Source organism: Acinonyx jubatus, chromosome B1, assembly GCF_027475565.1.
Source record: "Acinonyx jubatus isolate Ajub_Pintada_27869175 chromosome B1, VMU_Ajub_asm_v1.0, whole genome shotgun sequence".
In the NCBI taxonomy this organism is placed as follows: Eukaryota; Metazoa; Chordata; class Mammalia; order Carnivora; family Felidae; genus Acinonyx; species Acinonyx jubatus.
The window spans coordinates 201,014,915-201,041,091 of NC_069382.1; the positions used below are offsets into that span (position 1 = coordinate 201,014,915).

General features: G+C 59.5%; 1 protein-coding gene across 2 annotated transcripts in view; it reads right to left on the minus strand.

Annotated features, from left to right (window-relative positions):
- Positions 1–5,518: 5,518 nt before the first annotated feature.
- The window catches only part of MAEA (macrophage erythroblast attacher, E3 ubiquitin ligase), a 37,262-nt gene continuing 16,603 nt past the window's right edge, over positions 5,519–26,177 (minus strand). Inside the window, exons 2-10 of one of the 2 annotated variants that reach the window (XM_027064176.2) lie at positions 21,507–21,689; positions 19,377–19,580; positions 14,998–15,120; positions 14,279–14,392; positions 11,639–11,715; positions 10,648–10,756; positions 7,773–7,906; positions 6,887–7,082; positions 5,519–6,325 (exon numbers count right to left, since the gene is read on the minus strand). In XM_027064176.2, coding sequence (XP_026919977.1) covers positions 6,230–6,325; positions 6,887–7,082; positions 7,773–7,906; positions 10,648–10,756; positions 11,639–11,715; positions 14,279–14,392; positions 14,998–15,120; positions 19,377–19,580; positions 21,507–21,689 — 1,236 coding nt within the window. In that variant the 3' untranslated portion in view covers positions 5,519–6,229. The remainder of the gene's footprint in view (positions 6,326–6,886; positions 7,083–7,772; positions 7,907–10,647; positions 10,757–11,638; positions 11,716–14,278; positions 14,393–14,997; positions 15,121–19,376; positions 19,581–21,506; positions 21,690–26,177) is intronic. The other variant, XM_027064235.2, reaches the window with a different exon arrangement.

Genomic DNA, 26,177 nt, shown 5'->3' on the forward strand with positions numbered 1-26,177 from the left:
GTCTCTGCCCCTCCCCCACTCAAGCTCTGTCTTACTCTCTCAAAAATAAACATTAAAACTATTTTTTTTTAAAAAAAGGAATAATGTTTAAATAGTCTAGAGGTGTCAAGTAAAGACAAAAAAGGGAACAGAAAACAGACTGGACAAATAGAAAGAGCACAGATTTAAATCCAGCAATAATAATAATTACATTAAACGTCAACGGACTAGACACCTCAATTGAAAGGCAGTGGTTGTCCAACTGAATTAAAAAGACTCGAGTGTATAATGTCTACAAGAAACTCACTTCAAATTTGACTTGGATTGGAAGCAAAAGAATCGAGAAAGATGTAACATACTAACGCTAAGTAGATGAGGGCCAGACTGGCCGGACCCCCATCAGACAAAGTGGACTTTATAAGAGATTTTGGCAGCTAGGGTGCTTGCTCCTAATAACAAATTACAAATAAATGAAGCAAAGGCTTGCAGACGTAAAGGGGACATAGACAAATTCATCTGTAAGCTTTAAGAACCAGCAGGGAGGAGATCAGGAAGGGTAGGAGAGACTAACCGCCCATCGTGGACTTGACCTGGTTTGCACTTGGCAGGACGTTCCACCCGATGGCAGACGATATTGTTTAGAAGTGCACACAGAACACTTATCAGGGCAGACATAAAACAAATCGCTACAAATTTAAGAGGGTCGGAACCAGACACAGTAGATTTTCTAACAGAATTACATTAGAACTTAATACCAAAAAGATTTGGAAAGTCTCCAAGTATTTGAAAATTAGCTAACAGACTTGTGTAATCCATGGGTCAAAGGAAAAAAAAAATCACAATGAAGTTATAAAATATTTTGAAATGCATGAAAATAAAAACAACATAAGAATGTACTCAGGGGCACCTGGGTAGCTCAGTCGGTTGAGCGTCCGACTTCGGCTCAGGTCATGATCTAACAGTTTGTGGGTTCTGGCCCCGCATCAGGCTCTGTGTTGACAGCTTGGAGCCTGGAGCCTGCTTCGGATTCTGTGTCTCCCTCTCTCTGCAACCTCCCACTCTTGTGCTCTGTCTGTCTCAAAAATAAATAAACATTAAATTAAAAAAAAAAAAAAAAAAGAATGTACGGGAGGTTTATAGTAGAAATGAAAGGCCCAAAGCAGTTATCTAATCTTCCCCTTAAGCCAGAAAAAGAGGGGCACCTGGGTGGCTCAGTTGGTTGAGCAGCTGGGTTTGGCTCAGGTCATGATCTCACAGTTCATGAGTTCGAGCCCCACATTGGGTTCTGTGCTGACGGCTCGGAGCCTGGAGCCTGCTTCAGATTCTGTGTCTCCCCCTCTCTCTGTCTCTCCCCCACTCACACTCTGTCTCTGTCACTCAAAAACAAATCAATGTTAAAAAAAAATTTAAAAGAAGCCATTAAACCCAAAATAAGCGGGAAGAAGAAAACAGTAAAGAAGAGAAATCAATTAAATGGAAAACAGGGAAACAGTAGGGGGAAAAAAATCAAACAGGTGTTTCTTTGAAATGATCTGCAAAATTGATAAGCCTCTGGGTAGACATCAAGAAAAAAGAAGAAACAAATGACCAGTATCGGGAATGAGAGGAAGCATCACTACATATCTTACAGACCTTAAAAGAATAATAGAGTGCACGTCATGGACACTTTGTTCAGCAAAGTACCAGCAAGTCAGATCCAGCGATATATGAAACCTACACCATGACCCAGTGATGCTTGTCTCAGGAAGGGGAGGCTTGGTCCACCACTCAAGGTCCATCGTGTAGTCCTCCCTGTCTCCTTCATTATCAAAGCAAAGGAGAAGAATCCTGTAGTAATTTCATTAGACGAAGAGAATAACATTTGATAGAATTCAAAATGCCCTCGTGATGATAACTCAGGGAACAAGGAGTGAACTTCCTTAACCTGATAATTGCACCCATGAAAACGTACAGCAGACATCGTCTTTCGCGTCCTTCCTGGCAGGAGACCACACCTCCCCCTGAGATCTGAAACGAGTCCAGGACTTCCTTCTTCCCTTCCTGGTTCACACTGTGCTGGAGGCTTTACCCACACAGGAAGGGGAGAAATAGATATAAAAACCATAGAGATGAGAAAGGAAAAGGCAAAATGGCCTTTGTTTGCCGGTGATACAATCGCGCACATAGAAAATGCTTTATAACCTACCAAAGAGCGCCTAGAACAAATGAGCTTAGAAAGGTCACAGGATACGAGATCAATAAACAAAATCAGTGCTACATATATGTTAACCACACTGGAACACATGGGAAGTTAAATCTAAAGATGACAGTGACAACAGCAGGAAAGTCATGAAACACTTAGGATAAGCAAGAGAACTGAGAACTGTAACGTGGTGAGGTCTGGACACAGACACCCCGTGTTCACAGGCCGGCGGCCTCAGTATTGTCGAGATTTTAAAGTCTCCATTGTGGACTGAACTGTCCCCCCTCACCCAAACTCGTGTTGAAGCCCTGACTGCCCCCCCATGGTGACTGTACTTGGAGGTGACTACAGTCACGTGACATCACAAGCCAGACCCTGATCCGGCAGGATTGGTGTCCCCCTAGTAGGCAGGGGTCTCTGTCCATGTACACACAGAGGGAAGGCCATGGAGCCCACGAGAGGTGGCTTCTTGCCGTCCACAAGCCAGGAAGAGGCTGGCAACCAGATCTGACTTCTGGCTTCTGGAACTGTGAGGAAATGATTTTCTGTTGTTGAAGCACCGTCTGTGGTAGTGTTGTGGCAGCTTGAAAATCCCCAGGTTGATCAATAGATTCAATGCAATTCTAGTTAAAATCTCAGCAGACTTTTTTGGGGGTAGATTTTTACAAGCTGACTCTAAAACTAAAGCGAACAGTCAAAACAATTTTATTTTGAAAAAGTAGAAAATATGTAGAACAAAAGGGACTTGTTTGTACTGTACTTTAAGCCACAGTGAAATGACAGGATGCTGGGGTGATAGATTGAGGGCCACCCCAAGAAACAGACCCAGAGAGACACAGCCAGGGGATTTATCATCTGATGGACAGAAAAGAGCCTTCAACAAATGACATCTGAATAACAGGATGAACACATGGGGGGGGGATGGCCGTCAGCCTCTTCCTCACACCACAGACAGAAGCTCATTGTGACGGGTTACAGAGCCAAACAAAAGGTAAAACTGAATCTTCCAGAAGACAGAAGAGAAGATCATTAGGACCTTGGGGTGGGAAAATGTTTCAAAGAACACAAAAAGTCACAAACCATAAAAGAAAAAATTAATTGAATGTTACCTGCTGGTCAGGGGCGTCTGGGTGGCTCAGTCGGTTGAGCGTCCGACTTCACGATCTCACAGTTTGTGAGTTCAAGCCCCGCATCAGGCTCTGTGCTGACACCTCTGAGCCTGGAGCCTGCCTCAGATTCTGTGTCTCCCTTTCTCTCTCTGCCCCTTCCCTGCTCATGCTCTCTCTCTCTCAAGAATAAACATTAAAAAAAAAAAAAATTTAAAAGAATAAACAACCCTGCTCGTCAGATGACAGGCAACCAAGTGCACTCAGGTGTGTCAGAGGGTCTGTGTCGCAATATGTACTGCGTTCCTGCAAATCAAGAGAGGCCACCCAATACAAAATGGGGAGAAGACTTGAACAGGCACGTGACCAACCACTCGGCACCTGAGAAGGGGCTCAGCATCCTTAGGCATCAGGGAAATGCAAATGAAACCCAGAGGGAGGTGCCAGCACACACCCATCCGAGCGGCTCACGGGAAGAATGACCCCAGCAGATGCCAGCAAAGATGTGGACAAACTGGAACCCTCACGCACTGCCAACGGGCATGAACGCTGTTATCACCACTTTGGGAAAAATCTTGGCAGTTGTCAAGTATACAACACCATGGCGCAGGTACCGTATGTCCAGATGTTTACCCACGAGAAATGAAAATAATGTCCACGAAGAATTGTCCAGCAATGTTCATAGCAGCTTTATTCAGAGTAAGAATGATGCAAACGCAAAGGTCTATCAAGAGAACGGACAGCCTATGGGGTCTGTGGACTGGTTAACTCCTCAGCGATACTCAGAGGACCGCCAACGCCCGGGAGGAGCACCAATGTGGGAGCATCGTGGACACCGGGAGGACTGCCAACACCGGAGGACCATGGATGCCCAGGAGCACTGCCGACGCCGGGAGGAGCACCAATGCTAGAGGACTGCCAATGCGGGGAGGACCACGGATGCCTGGAGCACAGCCGACGGCTGGAGGATCGCGGACGCCGGAGGATCGCCGACGCCAGGAGGAGCTCAGATGCCCAGGAACATCGCTGATGCCGGGAGCACCGCGGACACCAGGAGGGGCGCCGATGCCAGGATGACCGCAGATGCCCGGGAGCAACCCCACCGCCCGGGAGGAGCGCCGATACACGCAGGCATGTGGTCGCACCTCAGGCACCTGCTGAAACGAGCACGGCACAAAGGAGCACATTGTCTGTCTCCATATAACCCGAAGGCAAAACTAATCCTTGGTGGTCAAAGCCCAAGTGCTCGTTGCACGCAGACAGACGGTGTGGATAGCCTGGAAGAAGGCGGAGGTGCGGTTTCCTGGGGTCTGGGGGTGAATGTTGGCCGCCTGGGCCTGGGGGTTACACCTGCACACACGGTTATCAAACCTGCTCACACGGCTTCCTGAAGATTGCCATGTTTCAATGGATGCGATTCGTACCTCAGTTAAAACTCCCGTGAGCACAAGGCCGCAAGCCTAGGACTCCGGGGAGGACGCGGAGCAGGTGGGGCGGCCTCGAGGCGGGTGGGTGCGGGCTGGCACCGGCGCCTCCCGCATTAACGAGCAGGCCGGCACCTCCACGGAGCACCTGAGCGCGTTTGTGCGGCGTCACCCATCACAGCCTGTACGTCCCAGCATAGCGGGGACCAGCCACCCTGCTCCACCCACCCTGTGGCTGCCCCACGGCTGAGCCGCTCTCACCATGGATGCGGTCGCTGGAGTGGACCGGAAGGGGCTCCCGGGGTGCGTGGTCACACGCGTGCGTGCACACGCCTTTGGGAAGAAGGAAAAGGGGAGGCGGCACAGGTGGTGGTCAGAGTGCGGCTGGAGGACTGGAGGGCGCGGCAGGGAGGAGCCTCCACCCCACTACTTCGACCCTGAGCTCCGAGCAGGGACTCTGGAAGAGGCCGCCCACGGCCACATGTGTGTGCCTGGCGCTCACTTGGCAGCATGCCGCCAACGTGTGCCGGCGACTCAGGAGACCCCACTCGGATGGCCCTGCCACCCTTGCCTCCCCGAGCAGAGCAGGCCGACCACCTGCGTGCTGGAGCGGGACTCTGGGATGTGGGCACAAGCGGGCCAGAGCTGCGGGGGCCGCTCCTGGGACCCCGGCCCCACCGGCGGTGCGGCCGCAGACTGGGGGGTTGGGGGGGGGGGGGCCTGGGGTGAGCAGAAACGAGCAAAGGTCCTGGACTGGGGGCGGCCCAGGGTGAGCAGACAGGAGTGAGGGTACCGGGGTGCACAGCGGCTTCCACCTCACACAGACGTAAGAAATAGAAAACCCTTTTATTAACATGTTGTACATTTACAGTTTATTAGCTAATCAACATCAACATGCAAAAATAAGCGCTAAGTACAAACCTCTACGGTATGGTTTCGTGTAAACTACAATGGTTCGTTGGATTTGGAAAGTCACCGGTGGTTACTTCAACTGAACTACTAGCTTCTGTAACGAACAGCGTTACGTCTACAGTTACGGAGCCATCGGCAAGGCCTCTGCAGAACTCGGTCCAGTGGGTCTCCACGTGAATACATTCTCAAGCAGGAAATAAGGCGGCACGAATGACGTGACATTGAACCTAGCACACCCTAACCCCGCCCCGGCGCGCGGTCCTGGGGCCGCAGTGCGGTCCTGGTGCCTCCCGGCACCTCTCCGGGCCCAGGCTCAGGCCCCGGGGCTCGGCGGGCGGAGACAGGGTCCGGGGCGCGGAAAAACAACCGACTCCTGTTTCCGAAGCGGCCGAGAAGGTCTCTCTCTTTGTAAGGGGAAGGCGGCCAGGAGCTCGCGCGCGCTCCGGAGTCCTACCAGCGGAGAGGCTGTCCCCAAGCACACGCGTGCTGATCCGACTCCTCTCCTCTTAGGGGGCCCATCGTCGCTCACTGATCTTTGGTCGCAAGAAACAGAAACAGAGGCGGGCAGGGGCGCGGGGGCGCGGGGGCGCGGGGGCCCAGGGGCCCAGGGCGCGGGGCGGCCCGGCCTACATGATGTACACTTTCTCGGCTTGTGAGAAGTGGAACACTTCTTTGGTCCTCGGGCACACGACTTTGTCATCTTGACGGATAGACAGCAGAGACTGAAAGACAACGGGCCGCACGCGAGCATGTAGACGGGCGCGCCCACCACCGCCCGCTGCGGGAGAGCTCCGCTCCCCTTGAGCCCTGCCCGCGAACCCCTGACCCTGCAGCTTTCTCCGGGGGCAGCGCGGGGCCGAGACGTCCGCACCTGGCGCAGAGCACCTGGCGCAGAGCAGGCGGAAGGCCAGGCGCGCCGCCGCCCCTAGCCCCTTCCAGGCCCCATGCCTCCCACTTCCAGCGCCACCTCGACCCTCCCGCGGCCCCTCCAGGCCCTGGCTCCTCCACTTCCCGAGCCCCCTTCCAGGGCCCTCCCCCCTTCCCGCCCCCCACCCCCTCCCTGCCCCTTACCCACTCCCCTCCCTGCCCCTTACCCACTCCCCTTCCCAGGCTTCCCCCTCCTCCAGGGCCCTTCCCCTTCCCACCCCCTCCCAGGCCCTCCCCTGGACCTCCTGCCTCCCCAGCTTCCAGGGCCCTCCCCACCCCCTCCCCGGACCCGACCCGACCCGCCGCCACCCCCTCCACGCCCCACCCCAGCACCGCCCCTCGGCCCCGTCCCTCACGTTGTAGCCGTAGACGTAGCCGTTGGGCAGCATCATGGGCGGGTTGTTCTCGTTCATCACGTCGCCGGAGATCTTGCAGACCAGGCGGGAGTTGGCGCAGTGCGCCATGGGCAGCGGCTGCGCCAGCTTGTTCAGGGAGCGGCTGCACACGGGGCAGTCGGGGCTCTTGGAGCTGCCGTCCTCCTTGTAGCACTGTCTGTGCTCAGGTTAAGGAAGGGGCGCGGGGCAGGAAACAAGCCCAGAGCTCTCTTTCATGGCAGAGGAAACACTACATCTGGCGGGGAAATGGCCCCACCGAGGAGGCCAGAGCACGTCCCGGCCACCCCAGCACGTTCCCACTCACGGCCCTCAGGGCAGGTCCCCTCACACGCAAAAGCAAACAGCCCGGGGTCCCAGGAGGCCCACGTGCTGCACTCGAGAAGGGCCCTCCGGCCTTGGGGTGGGAACCGTGTGAAGAAAGACGAAGCGCTTGGCCGCAGCCTGGGCTCAGGCCCGCAGAAGTTGGGAGGGGATGCTCAGGAATCACACCGGGCAACGGTTCCGCATGGTGAGGGTCCCAGCCGCCAGAAGGCTGCGCACACTGGCGGCCATCCGGTTGGCGTGCAGCGTGCCAGGCAGCGTTTGGGGGCGAGAGAACACAAAGTGTGGCTCCGTGACCGGGTTCCCACAGACCAAGCGGGGCCCCGGGCACGCCCGCAGCACCACCCGACTACCTAAGCGGGGGCCCCCACAACACAAGCCAAGAGCACGGGTCTCGGGTTGGGAGGGCCACAGCCCCCGGCTTTTCCCTGGGGGGGGGGGGAGGGAGGGGCGAGGCAAGGGCACGGGAACCCCAGGCTCGGAAGGGCGGAGCTGGCGCGGGGCCCCTTGCCCGCCAGAAGGATACGGTGTCTTTATCGCCGAGAGGCCAGCCTGCAGCGTCAGGGTGAACACAGAGTTGTTCCCCAGCTGGTGCAGCCGGTAGTTGTCGTACCGGAACTGCTGGATCAGCATTCGCCACCGGGCAGGGTCCAGCAGGTCCTGGAGGAGACAGGGCAGAGCAGTGCTGGGGGCACCCCGGGGCCCACTGCAGTCCCGGGCAACAGAAGCTGGGCCCCCACGAGCCCACAGCCGCCAGCCGGAGAGCGGCACAGCGTGCCTGAAGCCCGGACCCCACGTCTGCCCACAGGCCCGTCAGTGTGTTCTGTGCGGACAGACGATAGAGGGTGCGGGTCCTGTGGCCTCGCGGCAAGAAGGGGACTGACTCCGTGGGTCTAGAGACAGCTGGACACGGATAAAGGCACTGAGGTTCCAGAGGAAAAGTCTCGTTCCAGAAAGGGACTTGCTGGCATGGGACCCAGCAGCCCAGCTCAGGGTGGAGAACCACAGAACAGAACACCGGGCCTGACGAGCCCGTCTCAGAGCTTTCCAAGTTCAGAGCCTACAAGAGCAGGGAGGGGAGGGCACACACCAACAGGAGGGAAACCCTGGACGTCAAGCACAAGGGTCAGGGCTCCCGCGTCAAGGCAGAGGCACAGGCAGCTGCTGGGTGGGAGCCCCACGGGGAGCCCTAGTCCGGGGCAAATAGCACACTTCACTCCAATGTTAAAAACACGTGTCTTTAATGTTATTTTTACCACAGCAAAGCCCACAGAGGACCAAGCCCACAGTCCAGAGGCTCTGCAAACCCCTCTCTCAACAGACCCTTGGCCTCGGGCCACTGGTGTGGCCACCTCTCCGAGACCAGAGCACTTCATCCTGCCTCTCATGTGACCCACTTAGACCTGTGACTTCCTGCCACAAGGGGTCAGGGATGTGCCCCCTCAACACGGCCCCCAGGGCATGCCACAGCCTCAGCATTTCCCTTGACGGCCCGCGCCCCTCCGCTGAGACTGTGCACGTCCCGGCCTTCCTCTCTTGTGCCGCCCAGCCTCCCTGACCCCCAGCCGGCCTTGGCCGTGCACTGGCTGCCGTGGTTTCTCTTCCACGCCGCCAGGATGTCTCCCCGACGGTCAGCCCTCCGGTCCTCAGGCTGCGATGGCAGCACCGGCCCTGCTCCTTCCTGCCGCCGTGAGGCCTCTCCAGGGAGGAGAGTGGGCACGGGCCCCACGGATGCCATCCCGAGCAGGCCTTCTCACGCACTAAGGGCAGGCCCCTTCTGCACTCCTCGCAAACCTTCTCCAGAGCAGGGAAGAGACACGTGATCACGCTCAAGATCTCTGTGAACAGAGCCTGTATCACAGGACATGCCTGACACCTGAGGACTGTGTGCATCCGTCGGGACAAAGCAGCAGCTTCCAGCAGCCCGGAGAAGGCCTGCGGCCAAGCACTTCAGTAAGTGGGGGCGAGGTCCCGGGCTGTGCCCGGGACAGGAGCTGTCGGCCCACAAAACCGCATGGGGCACGTGGGACCTCAGAGCCCAACGTCCAGGCTCAGAGAACAAGGCGGGTTCAGCCCACGGGGAAGGCAGTTCACTTCCCTCCCTCCTGGGGACAGGCTGACAACAGCGAGAGGGAACACCAGGGTCGAGTGCCGTGTCCCTCGCCGTGACAGTGTCGGCAGGTGGACCTCCAGGAGCCACAGGCTCAGGAAGGGGGTGGAGGCAGGGAGCCTCACCGGACCCTGCTGGTGCCACGATCCAGGGCTCCCAGGCGCGAGACTGTGAGGACTAAGCCGCCAAGCCTGTGGGATTGTCCCAGAGCCCAGGCGGACGACGACGGAAAACCGAGGGAGGAGCCGTGCAACGAACACCCAGAACCGGGGCCACAGCTGGGACAGTGTGGACGCGTGACCACACAGAGTCCATGCTGCGGCGATGGGACTGGTCCCACGCGGAGAGCCCCAGTCTTCACGGAGGGCGAGCGGCTAGGGGGTCAGGAGCGGGACGGCGGCAGGGAGGCCGAGGAAAGGCCAGCCCTGTCAGAGGCGGCAGAGAGTGCGGCGGCTTTGTGCTGCTGTCCCGGAGACCCCGGAGGACGGAGATGTGCGAGGACACTGAGAGTCGGACCGAGGTGGTCTCTAAGCAGAGTCCCATTTACAGTAACACACATGAAGACAAAAATGACTTCAGGGCGGAACTGCCCACCAAAAGAAAGCAGAACTTTATGATCTGGAAACTTCTGTCCGTGTTGCGAAAATGAGAAGGCTGCTCAGAAAGAGCATTAAGGGTCCAGCCAAGCGGCCTTTATAAGGACACTCGTGTGGGCGTGACCAGACTGATGGCCAAGGGACCCCGACGGGGAGCAGCCACAGGAACGGGGGAAAGTTGCTGGAATCCCCAGATTTTCCAAGACAGGACCGTGAGCGACTCAGCTGTGAACACGCTGACGTTTTTCGAGACAAGAGAAGGAGGAACCCAAAGGCGGATCAAAGATCGCCAGGGCTGCTCCTAGGCTTTGGGGGGTGGGGGGGGCACTGCCTGATTTCAAGAGGCCAGACACCCTGCCCCAGCACCCAGCCAAGCCAAGGGGACTGGTTAGCGATGCTGCATGACCCCGCCCCGCCCGGACCCCACGTGGACCCACAAAGACCCCGAAGAGAGGACGGAGGTCAGGAAGGACACTGGCAGTGAGGGAGAAAGGTGAGGGGAGCAGGTGACGCGCTCAGAGCCGAAGGGCCTTCTAGGCTGAGACCCCCGTGCGTCGTTCCGATCCAAACTTCTCCCCGGCCAAACAGGAGCAAGATGGGAAAGGGCCTGTTTGGGGTGCTGGCCATACTCTGAACGTGGAGGTGACCACAGACGAAGTCCTCCCAAGCCCTGAGGGCCCACGGGCACGGGTTACCTTGTAGGGCGAGATGTGCGTGTCTGGTGGGAAGGCCAGCATGCCCATGACCTGGCGGACCTCGTCCAGCTGGCTCCCCTCAGCCTGACTGAAATGCTTTCTCGCGTGTCTGGAAAACAACATTTGGGGCCGTCCAAGTTTGCAGCTTTACCTTCAAGAGTCTGCGCTCACAGTGTATGCCGGAGCCTCAGTGCCGAAGAAGCCCCCTCCTCGTGTGCCCTGGGCCAGGGTCTGCTGGGAGCTCAGCTCGGCAGGGCCCCCTCCTCACGGACACAGGGTCGGGGGTGAGGTTCGAGGCACCGAGCATAGAATCCCACTCAGGGAACAGCCAGAGGCAGCGACCCAGCTGTGAAGGGCACCTGCCCGAGCTCTTCCAAGTGACCCTGGCCTACACGAACCCAAAGCCCAGCAACACTAATTGCGCCAGAACGCCCACCGGTCCCCCCCGCCCCCGGCACAGCCCTGGGAGGCCCCGGAGACAGTCCGTCCCCCCGGGTTCTGACTCTCAGGAGACACAGAGCCCACGGGTCGGGCCCCAGGGCTGTGCCTTCCCGCACAGGCCGCACCTGGGGACCCCACGTCCCCGTGCCTGCGTGCCAGCCTCCTTCCCAGAGGCCCCCCCTCTGCCCTCACGCACGCCCTCGGTCCACCCCCTAAACGGCACATCTCCGCGCCTGAGTGTCCTCCAGCCCGGGGCCGGCACCGTCCCAGGACAGGTGGACACAGCAGAACCCACGGCCTGTGCCCACACGGTAAGTCGGCCTCGTGCCGTCAGAACGGTCGTGTGCACCAGACAGGAGGAGCCTGGGTGCCCGGCCCCAGCGTCCTGCTTGGGGACGGGGAGAGAGGCCTCGAGTCACAGGCAGGGCCCAGCCAGTCAGGGCAGGCCTGCTGGACACTCCACGCTTCACCCCCCAGAGCCCAGAAGGCCTGCCCCGTGAAGTCAGGGAGTCTGCCCTCTGCGGAGAACCGGGAGACCTCCTCCACGTACCTCACGGCGTCCAGTCTCTTGTTCTGCCGGATGAGTTCAATGAACTCCTGAATCCTGAGGCTGAATTCCAGGCAGCTCTGGGGGCAAAGACGAGACAAGGCCTGGGTAGCGTCCCCACACAGCCACGCCCATGGGCCGGCCCCGCCACACGGGCCGCACACCGCACGCCCTGCCGAGGGAGCTTCGAGCCAGCAGGGAGGTGGGACGGACGCCAAAGCTGTAGTTTCAGCTGCAGCCCATGCCTCCCCAGCACGGCGGGAGCAGCCCTGCACCCAGGGGGCCGGGGCCTTGCGAGTGCACCCGTGGGCCAGGCTCGGGGATGGCGGGACAGGCACCCCCTGAGGGCGAGGATGCCGGAGGCTGAGGGTTCGGAGGGCCCGTGGCACGACTTCCCGTGTGTGTGAAGTGACCCCGTGAAGACAAGTTTCCAGCCCCTTCACAACCCCGGCTGCTTCATCCGCACAAAGGCGTCAGCGTGTGGGCACGCTGTCACAGCCTTCTCCTAGCCCAGCTGCATTTCCCAGCCTCGGCCCCGGGGACCTGGCCTCAGGATCCCGTGTGGCACTGTCCACCTCAACCTGCTCCCCACGTGAGGCCCCAACACCCGGTTGGGAGAGGCTGGGAGGTGGTGTCTCGCAGGGGAGCAGAAGCAGGAGCGCCAAGCGGGGAGCAGGGGAGAGAACCCAGGTCCCCGAGCAGGGACACGGGTGAGGACCCTTGGGTGGGGGTGGGGACAGCGCACAGGGACGCCGGGGACACGTGTTCCAGGCAGAGAAAGAGCCAGTTCAAAGGCGCTGGGGAGGGCGGGGGTGCCGGGATTTGCAGAGGGCACAGGGGGCGCGAGGTCTGGGGCAGCAGTGGCCGGTGGGCCTCGTGGGGCAGTGAGGGGCAGCTGACAGGGTGCGGCACCAGCATGGTCATTTGTGTGGAAGCCCAAACGCTAACTCTGAAATCTCAACAATGCCGGTCCAATTTGGGTTCAAACTCTGACTGAGGATGGGTGAAGGCAGGCAAAATTAACTTCTGTGACCTAAGACGAAAAGCTGAATTATTCTACAAAAGTGGTAAACTAAAGTATCTTTGTGGTTTCAGAAAACGCTCAGTATTTCCAACCAGAAACAGAATAAGCGGAGTTAGCGGAATAGGAAAATCTCTGGGTTTTCCACGATTTGTCACTCCGTCTTCTGTCGTACCTGGATCGCAGTGCGGTGCGGACAGAGTTCTACGTGGTGAGCCAGTCAGCCAGCCCCAAGCGTCTCAACTGTGACTCGAGTCTACCAATCACGTGGACATTTCCCACCCGGGCCTCCGAACGTGCACACGGACATTCTGACGAAGGGTCTCAGCCGGACCCCTGCGAGGGCGCCTCCAGGGACACGAGGGCAGAGCACCGGCTGACGGGACCTACCTTGGGGCCCGCCAGGCCGTCGGAGGCAAAGGTGCCGAGAACCACCTACCTGGTGCCCAACACGTCCACAACACAGGTGCTCGGGGCAAGCGGTTTCCCCGCCCTCACCCCACCTCCCCTGCCCTCTGCACCAAGGCAGCGGTCCGTCCTGGCCCCCAAATGGATGGAGCAGATGCCACGTGCTGAGTGGCGGGCCCGGCACCAACTGTAAACAGAAAGGAGGTCCCACCCGCAATGACGCGCTCCCTTCCGAGGTCAGACCAGCAGAAGCCAAGGGGGGGAGCCCGGGGGGAAATGCCCTGCCTGCCTCCCCAGGGCGGCCGACGATCGCCGCTCTGGGCTCAGGGGACGCCAGGAGCTCTAACAACAGGGGGAGCCACCAGGTGGATGTCCCAGGTGAGAGCGCCACGGCGCGTTCCACGACAGCTCCTATGACTGCACGTGCGGACGCGTTCGAGGATTTATAACGGCTCTGCTCTCGCAGCTCACCTTCCGGTCTCACCGGCAAATACAAACGAACTGGAAGTCGGGTGCCCAGACTCCAGCATGAGACAGCACAATTCTAGGCGATCGTGCCAAGCACCCACGGCTGAATAGCGTCCCTCGTGTGCTACCTGGGGGGGCCTGGCGCCTTCACGGTTGTGACTCCACCGGCTTTCCGGACACGCAGCCCGTGTGCTGCCGCTCCGATTGCCCTGAAGCGTCTGGACCCCAGAGTCAACAGACACCCACTCGGCACACCCATCGGGAAACTCGGGTCTCAAATCTGTTTTCTGGCCTAGGGCCTCTGACTGCTCCGAGGGGTTTGCTGTGGTCCAGCACGGCCCCTCCCCGGCCTGCGCGCGTGAGCGCACGCGTGTACCCACACATACGTGCGCTGCGGGTGCTTCGCCGCTCTACCCTGTTCGGCCGGCACTTCGTAACAAGCCTATCTTCACGCCCAACGGGGTGGCTGTCCGCGTGCTTTCCAGCGCACGGGCCGGTGACAAGAAGCTGCCAGCCGCGGACTCCGCCGCCTGCCCACCCGCCCTCCCCCACAGTGGCTGTGAGGCCCCGCCTGAGACCCGGCCCAGGGGGACGTGCCCTGGCCAAGCAGCAGTGTTGTCTGGAGGCACCGGGGCTTGCAGAAACTGGCTGTCAGGACGGGAAGCCTACGTTCCTTCTGGCCTGGTTCCCACCGTGTGGCACAGCTGTGGGGGCTGGAGCAGGAGCGCAGGGTAAGTGTTACATACCAATTCTGGCTTTCCTTTTATGGTTTCCATACCAAGATCCTCACTCTCTTTAGGGGAGCCACTGGCCACTCTACTTTTCCGTCCCGTCTTCGCGTCGTGCTCGCTTTGGCGGCCCTGAGTGGCAGAGAGCGTCACCCTTGGCTGGTGACTATATGCACACGACAAGCTCAACCGGGGAGAGGTTAAAGGCGCTCGGTTTAGAAAACAGAAAACAAACAGTTTTTCTAACGGAGGCACGGGAAGGTTAATAGAAGTTAAACATTTCTGCAAGCCCCATGGTGACAACACCTTTCAGTAAGCACGTTTAAATTCTGCAATTTAAGTGTCCATTTTTTAAGCTGCTTGTATTGTAGCTCTCAAGAAAACCTAGCACTTAGCATGTTGGCAGGTGGACAACGCTTCCCGGCGGGGCTCTCCTGTACCGGTGACTGAGGGGCTGGGCGAGCCGGAGGGACCCGGCACACGCAGGCAGTCGGCACCTCGCCCCTTCAGAACCTCATGCTCAGGCCATTTGTCAAACCGTAATGCAGAGGGGGTGCACTTTTCAGGGATTTTACCCAAAACCCAAACACGATGACCAAAACCGAAACCCCACACCCCCACCCTACCAACCGGAAGCTCAGAACTCTGAACCAACAGGTGAAGAAGCGTTGGTTCCCGCCGGTGCTCGCCCGCAAGCCCCGCCCCGCGCCCACAAGCCCCGCCCCGCGCCCGCACACCTTCATCTTGCGCAGCCGGGACTTGTTGTCGTGGCACCAGGCCAGGCAGGTGGCGGTCTCGCGCCTCTCCAGGGACTCTTCCACTTCTTTGGCAGTCAGGAACATCTCGATGTTCACTAAGTCCTTAGGGAAGGGTAGCGGCGTGAGCTCCGTGCACTGGGCTCTGGGACCCCCGCACCCAGGCCCCATGTGCTCTGTGCTCCCTCCGGTTCGGCGGGGCCCAGCCTGGCAGAAGGGCTCGGCCCGAGGCTCTTGTGGGCCGTCTGAGCCCAGCGGCCCCAGCACAGCGGGCCGAGCACACCAGCCCCAGCACCGGCTGAGCACAGCGGCCCCAGCACGCCAACCCCAGCACTGGGCCGAGCACAGTGGCCCGAACACCCCGCCCAAGGCCCATTCTGCGCCCACATACGGTCTCCCATGAGCAGCTGTGGGCCCCAAACCAAAGCCCCAGTTTAGAACCTTCCCCCTCCCGCGGGAACATACGCCTGACCCCATTTCACCCCTTCACAATTAGATCCGGGAATCCATACCCTCATTTTCTGGGCTTTTTTTTTCCTCTGAAGATTTATTTGAATGAGATTTTAGAGAAGGGGCAGTGAGGGTGGATGAGCAGGGTGGTCTCTGTGTCACGTTTGCTCTTTCCCCTTCTCTGGTGCCTGTGCAATTGGGGAAGCAGCCTACACAGCCGCATCTGCTGCGCTCTGGCAGATCTAGGCAGGCCCAGGGACTCCGGGTAAGGACAGCCACCAGCCCCGTCACATGTCTGCCAGAGTGAAGGAGCCCACGGGGTGCCCGGGGCCTGCACGTCCCCAGCAAGGGGCTGGAGCACCGCCAACAAGGATGTGGCCATGCAGGCTGGGAAGAGACAGTGGATGCTTGCACATCACCAAAGGGACAAGCCGTGAGGAAAACGAATGTCAAGCGGGAAGTTTCTCCCCCTTCTGGAATGACCGGAGCAAACACCGTTACTGAAGATCAGTGTCTCGCTAAGCAGAGGGGAAGCGTCCAGCACGAACCCTCGGGGGAGGGTTGAACCACTTGAACTCTCGGGGGAACCGTGCTGCTCTGCATGCCAGTGTCCTGTGGCCAGCAGGCGAGCGTTGGCTGCACACACATCCCGGTGTCCTCAGGCAGGTCTCACACGGAGCCACTTGGCACGGCAAAGTGTGGGACGAGTCCGCTCTCTTGCCATGCTGTCTCCACGTAAGGTCTGCCCTGGGGCCAACCAAGTCAGGAGCTCACCACCGAGCTTCCCAGCCTCGGCAGCCAGGGCCGCGGCCTGCTTCTCGCACAAGCAGTGTCTGGAGAAGGGAGGACTGTGGCAGAAGATGGGAACTTTCAAGTAAAAGTGACCAAAGCGAAAGCCAGAAACTTTCCTTTCTTTCTGCACGTTAAGAAGTACATCCTGGACAGGGGCCTGGGTGGCTCAGTCGGTGGTTAAGCGTCCGACTCGGTTTTGGCTCAGGTCATGATCTCACAGTGTGTGAATTTGAGCCCCGCCTTGGGATTTTTTCTGACAGTGCAGAGCCCGCTTGGGATTCTCCTGTTCCTCCTCTCTGCTCCTCCCCTGCTCATGCGTGGGCACTCTCTCTCAAAAATAGATAAACTTCAAAAAAAAAAACAGTACGTTACAGCTAACGATGCTGCAGTATCATTAACACCGGATGTTTACTGCAAAAGTAACCAGAAAACATACTAATCAGAGTGCCACCACACAGCGACCCTTGGGCTCAGCCACACCAGGGTCGAGGCCAGCACAGGGACTGCTGGGGCGTGTTGCCGTGGAAGGCAATAGCCAGGCTCGGGCAGAAGAGTAGCTGACCTAAGGACAGGGGTTGTGCCACTGTTGGGGTCGGCGCCCTGGACACGGCCCGTGAGCTCTGCGGGTTTCCGAACGGCAGCTTAACGGAGGGCAGTCTGGGGTGGGTCACCCCAGGGCCGCTTCACCCAAGTCGTCAGGAGCCACCGGACGGATCCCCAAGCTCATACGGCCGGGGACCCAACTGTGGCTCCCCTGCCCCACGTCCTAACTGCCAACTTTGGGGTGAGGGCAGGAGCAAGCAGCAGGACAGCAAGCTCGGAGGGGGGCCGGCCCAGTGAGAGAGGGCTCCGTCCTCAAGCAGGGGCGGTGGGGGGCAGCTAAGACTCCCGCAGTGCTCCCCGGTTCCCGCCCCGCCCACACCTCGCCCTCCCGACACGAGCTGATGGGTAAGCGCCGTGCACACACACGCCTCGCACGCCGGTGTTCCTACTTATTAAGCGGGGCGAGGGCCAGCACAGCGTCTCAGAGGTTGGCTGTCTTCTTGAGCCACTCCTTCCGCCGTTTCTCTGGCATTTTCTTCTCTCTTTTCTAGAACCTCCCTAACGGGCAAATGCTGGGTCTCCTACACGAGGATCGTCTTTGTCTACTTCCATCTCTGGTTGCGAGTTTCGCCCTGAATTCAGAGGCGGTCTCCCCTGCTCGCGTGTCAGGGTCCACCTGTGTGTTTGACCGGTGCAGCCTCTGAGTCTGGATCCTTCGCATCTTTCTCCTTCCTGCCCACGGGGTCTCCGAGGTCCACGCGTGGCCCCTGGGTTGGGGGACTCACACCAGAGGCGCCACGCCGGACGGTGGAGGTGGGCCAGCATGCGCAACACGCGTGGAAGCTGGAAACCGTCCCAGACGATCAGGTGCTGGCCCCGCGTGAGAAGCCAGACGGCGCACAAAGACACCCCTGGGGCTGTGCCTCTCCTCCAACACCGAGGCTCCGCGTGGGGCACGCGGCCCCATCCGGGCGGCCCCGGAGCTCTCTCTCCACGGCGTCTTGGGATGGACGGAAGGTAAACGTTAAGGGACCTTGATACACCAGCGTCTTCGCCGGTGACGGCACCCCACTCTGCTGGGAGCCCTCCCTCCACCCAAGGGCATGAGGGTCCTCCTACACTTCCTGCTGCAAACAGCTGCGAGCCTGGGTTCCACCTGGAAATGCTGCAGGGCCCTCTTCATAGGATGTCCATGGTCTGACCACTGCCATCACCGTGAATCACAGTACGGTCCCCCTCTGCCGCCCACAGTCTGTTCTCACAGAGCAACCAGGGTGAGCCTATTAAAGCAATGCCTCCAGGGGCGCCTGGGGGGCTCAGTCGGTTGAGCGTCCGGCTTCGGCTCAGGTCATGATCTCACGGTCTGTGAGTTCAAGCCCTGCATTGGGCTCTGTGCTGACGGCTCGGAGCCTGGAGCCTGCTTCGCATTCTGTGTCTCCCTCTCTCTCTGCCCCTCCCCCACTCACGCTCTGTCTCTGTCTCAAAAATAAGCAAACATTAAAAAAAAAGCAATGCCTCCAACTCAACCCCCACCCCCCACCATACACACATTTCAGTTGAGGGGAAACCCCAATCGATGAGTTCCGCATACGCTCAGACACCCGCCCCAAGTATATGGCAGCTCCCGGGCCTGGGACCCTCCCCTCATCTCTGCAAGCCCACCCCAACCAACTTTTTTTTTTTTTTTTTTTTTTTTTACTTAATGTTTACTTATTTTTAAGGGGAGCAGGGTAGGAGCAGAGAGAACACCAAGCAGGCTCCACCCTGTCAGCACAGAGCCCCACACAAGGCTCAAACCCACCACCGTGAGACCCTGACCCGGGCAGAAATCAGGAGTTGGACTGAGCCACTCAGGTGCCCCCCGAAACCAACCTTCTGAAAATCCCCAGTCCTCCTGCCCCTGTGCCCTGTGCGCCCTGTACACATCCTGTTTGTCTCATGCCTCTCTCCCCATCAAAGCACACGTTCGGGGCCAGGAGCATTCGGCCACTCCCTCATGGGGCAGGAAGACGGAGGGCGGGGTGTCTGTGAGAAGCCCAACGACCACCGCGGATGCACAGGCTGTGCCAGGCAAACAGGAGGACAGGACGCCCCAACAGTCAGGCACGAGCTGGCTGTACTGGGCAGGGAAGGTCAGGGAAAGAAAAGCCTGGGAGGAACAGGCTTGAGGCACCACTGGGTGCCGCGCAGAGACTGGTGGGTGGGGAGGCGGGTGTGCTATGGACCCCCCACCACGGTAGACGCCGCCCTCGGGAGACCAGAGGGACCGCTGCCCAACGGCAGAGGGGCAGCCCCCAGCTGAACCGGCCCGGAGGCCAGAGAAAGGTGCACGCGGCTCCGTGAGGCCCCCGGAAAGGGAGCGAGGGCCCCGCGTGCCAACCTAGATGGCTGCAGACACATCCCGGTGTCCTCGGGCAGGCCTCCCCCGGAGCCGCTTGTCACCTCGGACGCCGGCCCGCTCGGCTCCCGAGCCACCGAAAGGGGAGCGCGTGTGCGCGCGGGTGTCGGCCTCTCTACCCGGAGGGACCTGCCCCGGGAGGCTGGCCCCCGCGGCCCCGCCCCGCGCCCCGGCCCACCTCGATGCCGCTCTGGCGGGCCAGCTTCACGGCCGTGTTGTAGTAGCCGCAGCGCAGCAGGTGCTCCACCATCATGCGGTCCATGCGCTTCCTCTTCCACATGCTGGCCGCCGCGGGCTGGTCGCTGCTGTGCTCCTTGAGGTGCTCGATCCTGCGCTTGCACAGCTTGGCGCTCTCGTCCTCCGCCTGGATGGACTCCACCGCCTGCGACACGACACGCAACGGAGAGGCGCTCGGGACGGGGCGGCGGCCAGCCTGCCCCGCCCCCAACACCCGCAAACGGGAGGCAAGAACAAATCCGAGGACGGCAGGGGACGGCCCCGGGGCCCGGGTGACGGCGGCCAAAGGGAGGGTCCCACACAAGCCCCGGAGGCAGGTGCGGCTGCATCCGTCATTCCCGAGAAGGCAAGTCAACACCCACGGCTCTGTGGCCCCCACCTGCTCTTCCGCGACGCGACTTTTTGCTCAACGTGCTCTGCCGCTGTGCTGCCAGACGCGTAGTTTTGAACTCGCTTCCCGGTTAAGTACACCACCTGTTATGTCACGACTACCTCTCGTGACACTTTGTGCGGCTCCCCAGAAGTGTTACGTGCCGGCGCCGTCCGCGACGGCAGCCGACTCTCGAGCACCACCGACCGTGGCGCCGGTGTCACAGCCGGCTGGCGCTCGTCGGGCACGGTCCGCTCCTCTGCGGCTTCCGCCTGCTGCCAGGGTAGCTGCTAACCCTTTGGAAGTGGTTTTCTTCCTCCTGCCGCTTTTCAGATTTTTCTGTCTCTCTTTTCAGTTTCACGATGTGAAATCCTAGGTAGGTCTATTTTTATTTGTCCCATTTAGGACTCCGACCTGGCGACTCCCGCAGTTCTGAAAATCTCAGCCACTCCCCCTGCACCGTCCCTTGGCTTTGGTCAAAGTCTTTGCTCTATTCTCCCAGGCCTCCTACCCTCTTATGCATTTTCGCGTTCTCCTGCTCTCTGTGCTGCATTCTAGATAATTTCTTCACACCTACCTTCCAGTTCACAAATTCTCTCTTTAGCTTGGTCTGACTGTTAAATGTTGAAAAGTCTGTTATAAGCAAACACTTGCGTCTTTCGTCTCAGTTATTATACTTTTAATCTCTCGAAGTTCTGTTTGGTTTGCTTTAAACCCACTCACACTATACACTTCCTGTCCCCTGTGTCCCCCGCAGATGGTCTCAGCTGTCTGTTCTTCAGACGCGGCGGAGTCGGGTGGGGCCCGACAGCCTCCACGCCGTACCCCCCGAAGACCGCGCGGCGTCCACCGTTTCTGCCGTGCCTCGGCCACACGTCCCGTGTGTCCGGTCATCTTACTCGACAGATGTGACACCCTGACGGAAGCTGTCCCCCGCCCAAGAAGCGCTGCGGTCCGCCTGGCGCCTGGAGGTACCACCGGTGGGGACCGCTGGCACCAAGTTGAAGAGGAGGGGTCATGGCTCACCTGGCTGTCCCGAAACCAGCCGCGATGTCTGCCCCTGGGGCACCCTCACCTGACAAGCAGGGCTAGCGGGCCCCGGCCAGCAAGGCCCTCAGAGGGCTCACCTGTGTGATGCAGTCCCCAGGGCGGCAGGGGGTCCCGCCCTTCTCTCCTCTTGTCCCCTGCCCTCCGATTCTGGCGATAAACTTTGTCTCGTGAGCCCTTTGACACCTTCAGCGAGATGTTTTACAATAGCTTCTGGTATTTTCCAGGTTGTTCTCACTGGGCGTAGTGTACACCCTTCCTAGCTCTCCCAGCTTCGTGAGAAACCCGACGCAAAGTTCTGAGGTGAGATTCTGGAAGTAAGAAGTCATCTGTCTCCCCATCTGCACCTGGGACACTCTGGTGCCAGGACGACCCGGCCTCACAGGAAGGGGAGCGTGGAACTGGAAGCCGGCCTGCCATTCCCACAGAGGGCGCAGGGCACACACGGCGTGGAGTGGCTCGCCCCTCCCGCACTCTGGCCCTGAAAGCCCACCTCCCCACCTCAGGGCTGCCTGGCCTCTGCCGTGGCCCCGATCCCACAGAAGACGGCCCCTTTTTGGGACAGCCCGGGCACACGGTGAGGCCGGGGCCACGGACCCACGCCGCAGCCCGAGCACTGGGGGGCAGATGGGACGGTCCGGAAGCAACACTCACCTTCCTCTTGAGGACGCTGAGCTTCTCCACCACGCCATCCAGAAGGCTGACCACAGAGTCCACGGCGGGGCAGCCGCTCAACGTCTTCTCCAGCTCGGCCACCACCATGGTGACGTGGCTCGTCTCTCGGTCAATGTTTTTCTGAGCAGCCCGGAAGCGTTTATTCAGTGTTTCATAGGGCACCTAGGGAAGAGAGGCAGCTGGCGTGTGAGCACCCGCCGTCCTACGTGCGGGACCCCAGACCTCCTTCCTGGTACTTCGTCAGGCAGAAGTCCTAGGCTTCCAGCGGTCTAAACACATGTCTACTACCCACAAAGGGCCTGTGTGAACCGAGGACCATTCGTGTTCCTGGACAAGGACACTAATGTGAGGATGTGTCCTGTCCCCAAATCCACAGAGGTAGTGCAGCTGCACTCTTTCTGGAGAACATTTACGGGTACATTGTGACGAAGTAATCCCCAAGTTCATCCAGAATGACAAACAGTTAAGGAAACGACCGGAAACGCGTAGTGCTGGGGGCTGCAGAGGGCCCATGATGGGCCCGGTGGGGGCAGCGGGGACGTAACAGCGGGGGGTCACGCAGGACGAGGGGGAGGGCGCGCCAGCACCTACGGGAAATCGTGAGCGCGCATTTAACTACTACGTGAACCGCCTTCCCCTAATACCCACCAAGGATGGCGTGTCCTTCCAGAGAGAACACCCCTCCCAGCCCTCCTCCCGGCTGCGGGCCCAGCACCTCCCACCCACCGAGGGCCAGCAGTCACTGCAGAAGTCTGTGACAAGCCGCACCAAGTGCACACCTTGCCTACAGTGGTGCCGACCACGGGGAAGGATCCGCTCCCAAGGGGCACCGCGTTCGGTGGGGAGGAGCCGGGATTCCCAGGGGTGGAGACGCCAAGGTGACAGCATAAATCAGAAGGGCCGGACCCGGCCAAGAAGGGCCACGGCAACAGGACTCTTCCCTGGGACCCGGCGAGGCCACCGCCGTCCTGTCCCGGCTGCCACTCCCACCTCGCCTCTGTTGGGCACACAGTGGCAGTGGGCAAACACTCCTGTCCACACCTTGGGTCTTATCGGCCCAAGAGGCGCAACACCACTGGACAAGCCACGGGCGCCACACGGGGAGGTCTCGTCCCCTTCAGCCTCCACGCTGGGTCCGGCATGAGCAAGACACGAGAGTCTCTGAGAGGAAACAGAGCAGGGCCGTCCCCAACGTGGGGTGACACACGACCACCCACGGCACCTGCGCCTCTTCGGCTGCGTGAGGTCGACGGCCAACCAGGTCTGTCCTGATCTCACGGTCCCTGACGGGCGTGGACGAGGGGGAAGCTGCAGGCAGACGGCCGGCCGCAGACACGCACCTGTCCCCGCACCCAGGGGAAGAGACACCCTGCGCCGAGCCTCAGTTCTGTCACGCGTACCTCGCAAGAGAGTAACAAAGCGCAGCACAGAGACCTGGGTGCTCGCGCTCGCTCGACTCCGGTCAACCTCAGAGGAGGCGCCGAAGCCGGGTGCTGGTGGGATGCTGCCGCGAGCAGACTCCCTTTCAGAATCCCGGGCTGTTCTCAGAGCCTCCACCCACCCCAGCAGCCCCGCAAACCGACCGTGTGAGGACAGGTGTGTGTCTAACCTGACCCGGCCGGCGCTTTCGTAAGACACGATAAACAGGATTACTGCAAAATGTACGGAGACAAATCCCGTGATGCACAATAACAAAAGCTTCAAAGTTTTACTCTGAGATTCAGACGTTAAAACTACACTTCAATAAACGCGGTCAAAAGGAAAAGAGGAAAAGTCACACGTCCGCACACACGGTCAGTCCGAGCACGCGCCAGGTGACGGTAGCGTCCCCGCTCCACGCGGCTGTAAGGCAGGTGAGCACCGCTGTGCTCTGTCACCCACGCTGGACACGGTCGTGCTCCTAAGTGCCAGCAAGACTCTGCGTGGTCGACATACCCGCGCTCGGCGGGTGACAGCACGGGACTCACAGGAGTGACGTGTCTCAGCATCCCGCCTTCTGCTCGGGACACCCGGCCCGAGGCTCGTCCCACGGGGCCAAAGGGGACACAAGAGGAGGGTCCCAAGCAGGTGCCACAGGCTTGAGCCCTCCACTTGTAACCTGTATCCAAAAAGGAAGCCGGCAACGCCCTGACGTTCACCTTCAGTGCGTCATCAACATCCAGGCCCGACAGCGCAAGTTGTGAGGTTACGAAGTGAATTACTCTCTCTCTCGACGACCTGATGCGCTTCTGGGTGCAGCTAACAAGACCACGTGACAGCACTGCTGGTGGCGCCGAGCCCGGCCGTGCTCCTCTCCTGCCCGCCGTGTGACGCGACCCGAGCCCGCCCCTCAGCCGCCGCTCCTGGCTCTGACCTCCGGATGGCCCGGCCGCGTGCCTCCTGTGCCACTCCTCCCACCCAAGGACTGGCCTCCTGCCCTCCGGGCTCCGGCCCCTGTGAGGGCCTCACCTTCTGCTGCCCACGCCCCCCACCAGCCTGGGCCGCACCCGGAGGTCGGCGTGGGACCGAGGCCAGGGATGGGAGCGCCCGCCACCGCCCCTCCGCAAACACGCAGCAGGAGCTCCCAGAGCACGGAGCCGCCTCCTGGGCCAACTTCCGGCCCGAGGACACAGGGCAGCTGACCCCGGAAAGCTCCTCAGCCTCTGCCCGCAGGGCCCGCAGCCTGGGGTCCCTGCCTTTCCCCAGCTGCCCCCTGCCGCTCCGTCACCGACGGCTCCTTCACGGGCTCCTTCCAAAAGGCCTTTACCAAATGAAGGAATGGAATTTCAGAAATGCTGAAGATTCTGAACCAGGCAACCATCATTCAAGGAGGGCAAAATTAAGACACTTCCAAACACGGAGACACTGCCAAGTTGAGCACCCACAGCCTTTTCTGGGAGGAAAAACGACTCAGAGAGTCCTCCACGAAGCAAGAATAACCACATGAATGAGAAGAAACAACAAGATACAAGAAAGAGCTGAGAGGAAAGAAACGAGTAAAAAATACAATCAAACCAAGAGGGGAAAAAAACAGGCTGTTAGTTTAAAAGGAAAAAGAAAATCCATGGCCTAAGTAATGTGGATATGGGGACGATAAGTTTCAGAGATTTTGAAAGAATCCCAAAATAAGAGGCAGACACTAAAAACATACGCTTAAATGTATAGGCAACAAAACAGAAGTAGACAAATGGGGACACCAGGCTGAAAGCACCCAAGGGAAAGGGCTGGAGCAGACATTTCTCCAAAGAAGACGCCGTGGCCGACCCATGAACGAAAAGGTGCTCGGCGTCACCGAGCCTCAGGGAAATGCAGAGCGGAACCAGGAGACCCCACGTCACACCCCGGGGGAAGACGGCCCTCAGAAAAGCGGGTCCACGGGCCTTGGTGAGGGTGTGGGGAAACTGGGAGCCCGCGCTCTGTCGGTGGGGACGTAAACTGGTGCCGCCGCTGCAGAAACAATGTGGCGGGTCCCCCCAAAATCAAACAGGGAGCCCCTGTGATCCGGTAAGCCCACGCCCGCCTCCCCCTGCGACCCAGTAAGCCCACACCTGCCGCCCCCTGTGACCCAGCAAGCCCACGCCTGCCTCCGCCTGCCATCCACTAAGCCCACGCCCGCCTCCCCCTGCGACCCAGCAAGCCCACGCCCGCCTCCCCCTCCCATCCGGCAAGCCCACGCCTGCCTCCCCCTGCCATCCGGCAAGCCCACGCCTGCCTCCCCCTGCCATCCAGTAAGCCCACACCTGCCTTCCCCTGCCATCCAGTAAGCCCACACCCTCCTCCCCCTGCCATCCAGTAAGCCCACGTCTGGCCCAGGTGTGAGCCCAGAAGAACTGAGAGCAGGGTCTCCAAGAGGTGTGTGCACCCCACGTTCACAGCAGAAGCGTTCACATCAGCTAAAACGAACAAGAACCCAGAGTCCGTTGACAGACGCACCGGTAAGAAAACGTGGTCCACCCGACGAGAGGAAGTCCTGACAACTGGTGTGACACGGGTGACCTTGCAGGACACTGTGCCAAGTGGCATAGCCAGGCACAGAAAGACTAAGCCGTGTGATTCTTCCTACATGAGACAGAGGAGCCGTGTGATCAGAAGCACAACACAGAAGAGCGGCTGCCAGGGGCTGGGGGGCAGGGGGAACTGTTTAATGTGCAACCGGGACTGAATGTGTCCCCCATAGTTTGTGCATTGAAATACCACCCCCACTGGGATGGCGTATGGAGATGGGAGCTCTGGGAGGTGACTGGGTTACCCGGGTGGGGTCCTGAAGACTGGAATCAGCGTCCTTACAACAGGGACCATTCACTCTTCACCACACGCAATGCAGACGGACAGTGGCCATCGGCAACCCGGAGGAGGCCCTCACCAGAACCACACCGGCCCAACGCCCTAGCCTCCAGAGCTTGGAGAATACCTTCCTGGGGCTTATAAGCACGCGGTCCACAGCACTTTGGATTGACTGAGACAAACGGGTACATAGTTCCAGTTGCGCAAGGCGAAAAGGTCTGGACACCTGCCGCACGCTTAAAAAGGCCTGAGATGGCTGGTTCGCATAACGTTTCACTACAACGAAAACGATATTCCCGCTACTGATGTTACATGACAATGGTATCTGATTTCAAGACTTAACCGTGAAGCTATAGCGATCAAGACAGTGTGGCCTTCGTGCAGCAA